This window comes from Bos mutus, chromosome 6 (assembly GCF_027580195.1).
Source record: "Bos mutus isolate GX-2022 chromosome 6, NWIPB_WYAK_1.1, whole genome shotgun sequence".
Taxonomy (NCBI): Eukaryota; Metazoa; Chordata; class Mammalia; order Artiodactyla; family Bovidae; genus Bos; species Bos mutus.
The window spans coordinates 67,286,887-67,298,907 of record NC_091622.1 but is presented as its reverse complement, the minus strand read 5'-3'; the positions used below and the strand labels follow the sequence as shown (position 1 = coordinate 67,298,907).

The following is a 12,021-nucleotide window of genomic DNA, read 5'->3' as shown; positions in this document are numbered from 1 at the left end:
ATTGCAGTATCATATAGAATAGTACCATGCCCCTAAAAATCTTCTGTGTTCCACAGATTTATCCTGCCCTCCCTCTAACCCCTGGCAGTCACTCATCTAAGTTGTCTCCATAGTCTTGCCTTTTCTAGAATGTCAAATAGTTGGAATCATACAGTTGGAATATAGCCTTTTCATGTAGCCTTTTCAGATTGGCCTCTTTCACTTAGTGACATGCATTTAAGTTTCCTCCACATCTTTTCATGGCTATGTAATTCATTTCATTTTAGCACTAAACAATATTCCATTGTCTGGATGTACCACAGTTTGCTTATCCATTCACCTACTGAAGGACATCTTGGTTGCTTCCAAGTTTTGACAGTTAGGAATAAAGCGACTGCAACCATTTGCATGCAGGTTTTTGTGTATATATATTTTCAACTCCTTTGGGTAAATACAAAAGAACACAGTTGCTGTGTTCTCTGATAAGAATATAATTTTGTGAGGATCCTTCAAACTGTCTTCCCTTTTACATTCTCACCAGTGATGACAGAGAGTCCCTGTTGTCCCACAGGCTCATTTGTTGTTGTCACCGTTGTGGATTTTGATCACTATGATGGGTGTGTAGTGCTGTTGACTGAAAAAAGAAAAAAAGTGCAGCCTAAAAACTGAGAATTGTGTTTTATTTGGCAGACTTGCTGAGGACTTAGGTCTGGGAGGCAGATTCTCAGATAGCTTTGAAGAACTGCTTCTAAGAGGTAAAGGAGGAGTCAGGATATATATTAGAGTTTTTACAACAAAAAGCCAGGTAATCTGAACATCAAAAGTTTGCTGTTAATTAAAGAAAAGCAGACATCTGAAGTTAATGAACTTAGCACTTTTCTATGTATGGGAAGATGGAAGCATTTGGGCTTATTGAAATCATTCCTTTGATATGTACCTTAATTATCTAGGGCCAGTATCCTGTTTTTCTCCATCCTGAATCTCCTCAGAGTGCACACCTGAGGGCTCTGCAGTGGCTGATGGCTTCATAACTACAACTTCCTTTGTTTACTGATAGAGCAGGTGACATTTTTCATCCAGAGTGGTATCTCATTGTTGTCTTAATTTGCATTACTCTGAAGATGTACGATATGGAGCATCTTTTCATATGGTTACTTGTCATCTGTATGTCTTTGGTGAGCAGTCTGTTCAGATGTTTTGTCTGTTTTAAAACTGGATAGTTTATCTTCTTATTGCATTTTAAGAATTGTTATATATTTTGGATGCCAGATACGTGTTTTGCAAAGGTTTTCTCCCAGTCTGTGTATTTTCATCCTCTTAACAATATCTTTTGCAGAGCTGAAGTTAATTTAATAAAGCTTCAGTTTATCAATTTTTCTTTCATGGGTCTTACTTTTAGTGTTGTGTCTGTAAAGTCATCACCAAACCCAAGAACTGTTAGATTTTCTCCTTATAGTCTAGGAATTTTATTGTTTTGCATTTCACATTTAGATCTGTGATCCATTTTGAGTTAGTTTTTGTAAAAGATGTAGGTTCTGTGTCTAGATCTATTTATTTTTGTAGTATGCAAATGTCTAGTTATCCCAATACCATTTGCTGAAAATTCTCCGTTTTCCACTGATTGCATTTGCGCCTTTGTCAGAGATCAGTTTCAGTTGACTCTGTGTGAGCCTGTTCTCGGCTCTCTATTCTGTCCTCTTGATGTCGTCATGTATTCTTCATTAGTAGCACACTGTCTTGTTCACGGTAGCATTAAAATAAGTCTTGAAGTTGAGTACTGTCAGTCCTCCAACTTTGTTCTTCTTCAGTATTGCTTTGGCTATTCTGAGTTATTTGCCTCTGCGTGTAAATTTCATTCAGTTTGTTGATAGCCACAAAATATCTTGCTGGGAGAGGCTTGATTTTTAAACTAAGAGTTTTGCTTTTGTCTTTTAAAATAGTTATGTTTGACTTTTGGTCTTATTCAAAAGGCCATTTACCTTATACCTTTTCTTTCTTAGGTCATCATCAACATGTTTATTATTAACCAATATAAGTGAATAATCATTATTATAATAAGAAATTGTGTGGTATTTTGTTACTTTTCTGTATTATATAAATCTCTACATAAATATGTATGTATAAGATTATGACCAAAGACTAGTAATTTTTATGTCTAAAGACCTGGCCTTGGGGGTGAGGGTGCTGCGCTCAGTTTTCATGGACTCCACTGGGGTCTTTTAAAACTACATCTACTCACTCCTACTCATCTTTTTTAGGGCAGCTCAATCACTGAGAGTCACTGAATTTAGAGGGAGTTATTGAATAGAGTGTTGCACGTAAGAATATAACGGAGGCAGAAAACAACAAGAACCACTGCTGTAAAGTAATGAGGTCAAACATGATTCAACTTAGGGTTTTTGTGTCTCTTCTCACGTGTCTGTTCTCCTTCAATGAATTTAAATTAATCCTATAAGGGAATAGGAGACTTATGAGCATGAAGAAGGTAAATTTTTTTTTTCTATGAAACATGATAAGTACAATGTTATTTATACAGAGCTCGCTATCTAAAAATACCAAACTTCACTGGTGGTCCAGTAGGTTGAAAATCTTCAATTCATGGGACATGGGTTCGATCCTTGTCCCATGGAAGATTCCACAGTCCTTGGAGCAACTAAGCCCATATAGCACAGCTACTGAAGCCTGAGCTCCTAGAGCCGCTGCTCTGCAACAAAAAGCCATTGCAATTAGAAGCCCTTGCATTGCAACTAGAGAAAGCCTGCACACAGCAACAAAGACCCAGCACAATCATAAAAATAAATAAATAAATGATTTTCGAAGTGCCATATTTACTTTTTATTTGCGCCTTATCTATGAGAATGGAGAAGGAAAATGCTACCCTCTCCACTATTCTGGCCTGGAGAATTCCATGGACTGTATATCCATGGAGTCGCAAAGAGTCGGACACAACTGAGCGACTTTCACACGTATCTATGAGAAAGAGTACACAGGCTAGCTTTTAATTTTTATATCTTAATTTATATATTAATCACTCAGGTCTTGCTTTATTCTTTTTATTATCAGAGTTTAATAGATTTATGTTCCAAGGATGTTTAATATGACATTGGGTTTTTACAACTTGTAATTCAATGCCTAAATTGTGTTAAGAATTACACTCTTAACAGTTATGTCATTATTCTCTAGTAGACATATGTAAAATTTTCAAAAGACTTTAATAGCATGTAGAGAAATAGTACTATTTAGCTTCATAAAATATTTGACTCAAGCAATCTGGTGACATCAGGTTAATCTAGTTATGTAGAAACTAACCTTCTTAACCCTGCTTAGAGTGACTATCCCTTTTTCTTAACTATTAGCAGAATATGAGAAAAATGCACATATCTTAACCAAGCTGAACATTATATTGAAATACACAATCGGGGGAAACCATTTTGGTACATAAAAAAAGTTATCTAATTTTTATTTATTTTTAAAATATCAGTGAAGTTAAATATTGTTTTTGTGGTTATTGGCTTGTTTTATCTTTTGTAGCTTGTTTCTTCATCGTTTCTGTCCAGTTTTCAGTTCGGGTGTGGGTCTTTTTCTAACTGATTTCATTTTGAGGTAAAACTGATTAACTCTTAAACACTAAAAATTTGATTTTTCTTTCAAGTTGAAGTATTTTGATGTTAGAATGTAATGTGGATATTTAGAAGATAGACCTTTATTTGGAAGATAAATACAAGTTTCCCTAAAACTTCTGGCTGTATTGGCAAATGTCTTGAAAATTCAATTATGATACCTAGGGATATTTATTTATGCTTAACTTATGTTTATGCTTTTTAGGAAGTAGAAGATAGTAACGATGAGCTATTTGAGAGATCATATTAACTAAAGTTTTTCTTTTTGAGAAGACTGTAAAAGTTAAAATGCATTAAGGTTATACCTCATCAAAGTCTACAGTTCAAGTGCCAAGATCTATTATAGGCTTCTTGTTTAAAACATTTATTATAAAGTTAAAGCCAAAGAAACTTTGTAACTCTCATATGACCTTATGAATCTTAATTACCAGAAAAGATATATTTTGCATCTACTACCATAAGTCAAAAATTTAAAAATGTTTTATCCTCATTTTTATTCCTAAAATGTAAATTAAAATTCTAGAAACTGAGTAGCCTTTTTGACTATTTTATGATTCTCTACATCTATCCAACATAATGTGGATATAAAATATAAAGTATTCTTAATGATCCAAAATACATTTTTTAAATTTAAGATCTTCTTTCCCCACAGTGACACTTACAATATACAATGTTGGATCATGAAACAGAGTAAACAAACACGTCATTGTTTAAAATAAATGGCATGCACTGTGTTCAAAGGACTGTGAATTTTTATTTTGAACTCTTTTATATGATTTTAGTTCTAGAATACAATATATATTTTAATTTTATGTGATACAAAGATATTTATCTTCTATGCAATATTAACTGTTTATAATAGTCTTTTGATTATTATTATTTTGAAAATATAAGCATCATGTATGACTAATTTGTAATCTTACCATTGGAGGTAAGATTACTATGCAAAATGTACTATGTACTATGCAAAAATGAGTAAACATAGATAATGGATAGGACATGAAAGTAAGCCATTCTTTGGCATTTATAAGTTCAGTCTTTCAAAAATACTTATTTTTTAAATTTGCAAATGATTTTTTTCTGAAGTGACTGCCCTCACCTGATTTTATATTACTTTCTAGAATTTTCTTTTGATGTTACCATGGTCACTTTAGATATCTTGACATATGTTATGTTTGGTAGAGTAGGTTTTTTTGTTTTTTTAGTTGACAGAACAATTCCTTAGGAGTTGGGAATGTATTTCTTTAGATTAAATGTATTGTCCTATGGTTATGTAACACACACATGAACAGAAAGTGTTTGAAAAATTGTGTTCTGCTTCCTATTTCAAGGAGGGAGTAATTTCTAGGACAGCATATTGAAAGCACAGTCTCTGGAGATCAGGTCAAGGTAGAGAAGTACATTTCTTACAGGTTTCTCCATGGATATTCTAGGCCAAAGGGGATGTCACAAGCTGAAGTTAGAGAATGGGAAGGTCTATTTGATGCAGCAGGTAGGAAGATCAAGGCAACTGGAGAAGCTGTGGATAAAAGCCAGGTAGGCTGCCCAGGTGTCAAGAAAACAGAACAGGTGCTCTTTTTATGTCACACTTGGTTCGATGTACTGTTTGCCAGGCACAATGTCATCTTGATCTCTCTTTTGAATGATTCAAAGAAAAGTCCTATGAGTCATCGTTAATTGCTTGCCCTCCTGTGAGTAGCCAAGTCCACTATCATCTGACAGACCCTTCTCTCCTGTGCCATCACCATCCTCTTAGCCCAAACTGTGATCATCTCACCTGGATTTTCTGTAGTGGCTCCCCCGATTCTACGTTTGCCCTCATATAATTCATTCTCCAGAGGAGCCAGGGATCTTTTAAAGAGAAGCCAGATCCTCTTCCTCTCCAAGTCATCACTTTGCACTGAATTTTAATTGCATTGAGAGTAATATCCATTTTCCTTATAGAGCTCTAAAACTTTGGTCTCTGACTAATGCTTCTAACTTCATCTCACATCCACCCCTGTTCCATCCCTTGAGCTTCAGCCACACTGGTCCTTTTTTTGTTTTTCAAACATTCAACTCAACTTTGTACTTTCTGTTCCTGGTGCTTTGCCTTGCTTCCTCTTTTTCATCATTTAGATGTGAGTTCAAATGTAGTTCGCTTTTTCAAATGTGTTTCCAGAGCATTCTCTCCCAAGTAGTGTATTTTAACTTCTTAACCTAATTTGCATCTTATTTATTCACACATATTTCCTTCATTGCATACAACTTTGTTTAGAATTCATTCATTCATCCATGACATATTTATTGTATCCCCAGTATATACCAGGCATTGTTCTAAGCACTTGGGATTCATCAGTGAACAAAAAAGACAAAAGAGAGTCTCTGAGCATATAGAATTCACAACAGCAGGGTGAGGAGAAAAATACCACATAATAAATAAATAGTACATAGTAAACATGATATATAATAAAGTTATAGTTATGTTGGTTAGAAGGCAACAAGTGTAATAGAAAAAATAGAGTCTGGTAATACGGATTGGGAGATCTGGTTGGAGTTTAGGGGCAGGATGCATATTAAACCAGGTGGTTATGGTTGGCCTAATTGAGTTGATTATTAAAGTAGAGTTCTTTTGTTTCTTTTATTTTAGCTTCAGCACCAGTCAGCAAAGTGAATAAGTATTGCACTTCTTCCAACTCTCATTCTACTTTGGGGAAAAAGAATATCATCATGTCAAGCATTACAATTGACCCAGATGTCAAGCCTGGTGAATATGTCATCAAGAGCCTCTTTGCAGAATTTGCTGTTCAAGCTGAAAAGAAAATTGAAGTTGTAATGGCTGAACCCTTGGTGAGTAGAGCTGACCTATAAACCTGAAATCTTTTCTTGCCTTAACCATTATATTATAGATTTTCCAAAGAAAATAACATAGTTGAAAAATATTAAAGGAAGCCAATCTGAAAGGGTATATACTATATAATTCCAGCTATATGATATTCTGGAAAAGACAAAGCTATGGAGACAGTAAAAGATCAGTGGTTGCCAGAGGTTGGGCAGGGGTAGAGGTGGGATGAATAGGCAGACACAGGATTTTTAGGGTAGTGAACATGTCCTGTATGATACTGTAATGGTGATACACATCATCATAGGGATATCCAAACCCACAGAATTTACAACACCTGTTGTGAACCACAGTGCAGTCTGTAGAGTTTGCATCATTAGGATGTGTCAGTTATGAATATGCCCCTCTAGTCCACATGTTGATAATGGTAGGGGCTATGCATGTGTGGGCACAGGGGAAAACAGTAAATCTGTTCTTCTGCTCAGTTTCGCTGTGAACCTAAAACTACTCTAAAAAATAATGTCTTTAAAAAAAAAAAAGGGATAGGTGATAAAAAGTGGTCATCTAAAAAGCTGTAATGACTCTAGAATACACTTAGATGAGTTACTGTAGGTAACAAAAGGACAAAAATGATTTCACCAAGGGGAGTTATTGAGATAGATAAAACATACGAGAAAATTAAAGAAAATCTAAAATATTCTGTGAGTTGGTGATATGACAATAGCCAAATTTAGAACAAGTAAACAGCTTTGAATTTACAGTACATGAGGATACTTAAAAGCATGAGGAGTTCTACTTATGAGAAAGAAGGAAGGAGAAAGAACAAGAACAAAGGTTTGGGTTGGATTCTAAAGAATTGTGATGACTGTTTTACGATAGATAAACAGTGGTGGGACAACAAGGAGAACAGATGAAAGGCGGAGACTATTTAGCTGTTGTATAAGTCCAGGCTGAAATGAAGAGTCTTGAACCAGGGCATTAGCAGTGGAAAAAAGTGAGATAAATAACAAAAGCAGAATCAGTAGAACTTGATGCACAATTAAAATGGAATAGGTGTTTTGAGTGAACATGAAGGGTTAAAGATTTTTTGAAGTGTTCAAAAAGATGGTAGTGTGTTTACCTCGGTAAAGAAAACTAGAGTTTTATTGGGATAGTAAGGATGATTAAGATGTTTGTGTATGTTAAGCTTGAGCTACTAGCAATCTAGACCATGTGGAATTATTTGGTAGCTGGAAATTTCTTTTGGGGAATTTGCAGGAAACATAGATTTTGGCATCATCCACATGAGGGTGATGATTGAAGCCAAAACAGCAGATGATGGCATCCGGGAAAGAAACTACAGAATGGCATTATTATCGTCAAATAATAGATGCAGAGTACAGTGAACACTGGGAAACAGGTTATGGACTTGGAAGTTAAATAGCCTGAGAACCGTTTCTGCAAGGTGAAGTAACTTTAGAAAGTAACTCTCGGGGTTTGAAGGGAACGGATATGTGATCAATCAAGAGCATGTTGGTAGATTACAAGTTGGGTGGTGATAATGAAGATGGAGGTAGAGGATGTAACAGCTGAAATGTATTATTCCTTACATAACTGAATTAGAGATAGATGTGCACCACTATTTTGAGACCCAGAGGGTCTGTTACTTGTCTGAGGCCCAAAGCCAATAAGCAGCAGAGCAAAGAGTTAGGCTTAACTCAACCTGCTGTCCTTTCTCAGAAGGAAGAAAGAAAGGAAGGGGAGAGAATAAAGATGACCTAAGAAAGGAGGGAAGAAGAAGGAAATATATGTTCTTAATTTTCTTAGTTAAGTAGGACTTACTGCTCATACTGTGATGGTCTGTGGGTGGGGTGCCTGCAAGCATCGAGTTTCTTTCTGATCTTTAAATAGAGGACACTACTCTGAGGAGAGTATCTATGAAATCATGTATTTGAGGTTTAAGAAATAATAGTACATAAAAGATCATTAACTAAAATGTATATTTCAGAACTGTACATCTCATTATTAATATATTCAGTTTAGTCATTTCATGATTGCTTTCTGCATTCAGTTCAGTTCAGTTCAGTCACTCAGTCGTGTCTGACTCTTTGCGACCCCATGAATCACAGCACACCAGGCCTCCCTGTCCGTCAATATTTATGCCAATGTATATATATATATATATATATTTTTATATTTATACCAATGTATGTATAACATGTATCTAATATAAAATTCTGTTTTAAAAATTAGGATTACGAGAGTTTATAGATATGAAATAGTGCTTATAAGGTTTAATTAGAAAGGTACTTACTCTATAAAATGTTATTTTCTTCATCCATGGTCTGTGAATTACATGTTAGATTGCTTTACTGGCCTACTTAAATAGCATACAGTCAGAAAGGAAACCACTTTTAAAAGATACATTAAAAAAAGGCTTATGGAGCATGATGATTATAGTTGATAATACTATATTGTTTAACTGAAAGTTGCTAAGAAAGTCGAATTTGTGTTCTCACTAAAAACAAAAAAGAAAGAAAGAAAAAGTGAATATGTGAGGTGATGGATGTTTTAATTAACTTGATAGTGGGAATCCTTTCAGAGTATATATGTATTTATCACCTTGTATACTTGAAATATATAACACCTTTATTTACTCATATATCTCAATACAAACTTATAGAAAAGTAGAGATTATAGTATAATGACCCCTCTAGACCCATCACTTGGCTTCGACAGTTTGCAGCGTACACAGCACATTTTAAAAGCTCTTTTCCTATTTTATAAAATGTTTTATAAACAGCATGATGTAGTATGGTCCTAACAGCTCTAAAATGTCTTGTAGTCTTAAAGAAATTTCAATTTTGAAATCTAAAAGTCTTGAGAGTAACATAACTAAAAGAATGTGAGTGAAATTACCTACTTTGAACGAGTCTATAATATAGCAATTTTATAACTTGCTCTTTCCTTTTTCTACCAATGCTAGTATTACTGACCTAGCTCAGGGTCAGATTCTGTCATATTAGACCATTGCATTAGCCTTCTCACCAATCAAGTAGTAGTCCGTCAGGGTCAGATTCTGTCATATTAGACCATTGCATTAGCCTTCTCACCAATCAAGTAGTAGTCCGTCAGGGTCAGATTCTGTCATATTAGACCATTGCATTAGCCTTCTCACCAATCAAGTAGTAGTCCGTCAGGGTCAGATTCTGTCATATTAGACCATTGCATTAGCCTTCTACCCAATCAAGTAGTAGTCTGTCAGGGTCAGATTCTGTCATATTAGACCATTGCACTAGCCTTCTCACCAATCAAGTAGTAGTCCGTCACCTTTCCATTTCCCTTGTTCTCACCAAACTGTCCCTCATCTACAACACAAATATCAGTATTATCACCTTCTTGCTTTAGAATTCTTGCTTCCTTTTCATTCGTATGTATTAAATTCAAGTTCTTGGGGGAGTCATTTCAGCCTCTTCAAAGCCTTGTTATAGTTTGTATAATGTTTCTTGATTCTCCTATCTTGATGTATGCTGTGACAGAAGTATTGGCTTAAAAATATCCTCTGTATATTCTGTTGTTCTGATGTATTTGTTTTTACTTTTCTCTTGATCTAAAATGCTTTGAACTCCTCTGTTTTTAAACCTCTACTCATCCTTCCAGCTTCCCACGTGTTCCTTCTAACATAGTGACCCTTCCTTAAGCTAAATGAATCTGTGTTTTACCATAGTAATTTTGTCCACACTCCTAGATTCTGACATTGTCATATTATGGTTTATTGTTTACATTAAAAGATCTTTTATTAAAGATCTGTTTATCTCTACGGATGTGAGCTACTTGATACCAGGAACCAGGTCTCTCTCTCTTCTTGTACCTGCAGCACTGACCTTGGTGGTAGGCTCTTAGTAAAAGTTTGTCATATAAATTGAACTTATTCTTGAGAACACTGCTGCGGCCTGCACTCTTATTTTCCTTCTGACAAAGCACAGTATCATTGTGTTAGCCAGAACTTCTAATATTTCTTTCAGAATAGACTGATGCTGACTATATTTTATTCATTCATTTAACAGTTCATTTCAGAAACCCCCACTATGTAATTTAAAGTGAGATTATTGAGTTATAGTGGGTAGTGCTCAGGATTCCATTGAAAAATAGGTGTTTCTACCCCATCATCACACTTAAGAGAGAAGAGACATTCCTTCCTTCTCCTTCTGACACCCCAGGAAAATACACAAATGTTGTAGACTCTGGCTGCTCAGGACAAACACTGGCTGAGAAAATCCCCATCATATTTTATAGATTTTACCACCGACACTCCTATGTGTGCGTGCTAAGTTGCTTCAGTTATGTCCGACTCTGTGCGACCCCATGGACTGTAGCCCGCCAGGCTCCTCTGTACATGGAATTCTCTAGGCAAGAATACTGGAGTGGGTTGCCATTTCCTCCTCCAGGGGATCTTCCCAACCCAGGGACTGAACGTGCGTCTCTTCTATCTCCCACATTGGCAGGCTGGTTCTTTACCATTCGTACCACCACATCCTATGTACCAGCATAATTTCTTCCTGTCTAAATCAGATCTCTGCCAGCTTTGTTTCATTTATGTCCAGATCTGAGTAGATGGTGTATCATCTACCCAGCATTATGATTAGATAATGAAAATACATTATAGCCTCAGATGCGTTTATTGTGATCTCATTTGTTTTGAAATGTATTTTGTACCCTTTCCAGTAATAAACTGCTGTTCAAGATGACTCTCTCGAGTTCTTGAATGAAATTCTCATTCTGTTTTAAAGACAATAGCATCCACAAATTGTTACATACAAGGAGCCTAACCTGTGTCTCATGGTCAGATGGACAGTAGGTTACATGGAAACTTAGAAGCACCCATGTGAAAGACTTCTGTTAAAAGAATTTAATCAACCACTAAAATGAGAGAACTGGCCTTTTCATTTTCATATTAGAACTCATAATAAAAGGAAATTAGGAAGCTGAAAGATTCAAAGGTTAGCTGAGCTTGACTTCAGCCATGATTTCATTTTCATCTTGGAAGATTCAAAAAGGAAGGGCAACCATTGATTAAAATTTCAGCTTGCAAGCAATGTAATCCAATACCTTAGGTTTCTTTATTCCTAAAAGGAGGTAGATCAATCCTGGATAATTGATCCAGGCACATTTGTGCTTATTTGTTACTGTTATTAGATTGCCGGTGACCTATAAAGAAGATGGGGAAAAGGGCTTTAACCAATCACCTGCTAATATAGACTGTATGTATTTAGTTTAGGACCAGCATTTTTACAACTGCACTATCCACTGTTTTTTTGATAGTATTAAATATCTTTGTATTTTAAAGAGTTTCTGGTCTCCCATTTTTCTGTTTAGGACCAGCATTTTTACAACTGCACTATCCACTGTTTTTTTGATAGTATTAAATATCTTTGTATTTTAAAGAGTTTCTGGTCTCCCATTTTTCTGTTTAGGACCAGCATTTTTACAACTGCACTACCCACTGTTTTTTTGATAGTATTAAATATCTTTGTATTTTAAAGAGTTTCTGGTCTTGCATTTTTCTGTTAGTTTCCCCCCTTCTCCTCACATGTTTATTGTTACATGGTATATATTATTTAC

The 12,021-nt window shown here is 35.4% G+C and overlaps 1 protein-coding gene across 5 annotated transcripts in view; it reads left to right on the top strand.

The window, feature by feature from the left end:
- FRYL (FRY like transcription coactivator) overlaps positions 1 to 12,021 on the top strand; it is a 268,832-nt gene that overhangs the window by 116,498 nt on the left and 140,313 nt on the right. For all 5 annotated transcript variants that reach the window (XM_070372372.1, XM_070372373.1, XM_070372370.1 and 2 more), the window contains one exon: positions 6,229 to 6,428. In XM_070372372.1, the coding sequence (XP_070228473.1) occupies positions 6,309 to 6,428 (120 nt within the window). In that variant the 5' untranslated portion in view covers positions 6,229 to 6,308. The remainder of the gene's footprint in view (positions 1 to 6,228; positions 6,429 to 12,021) is intronic.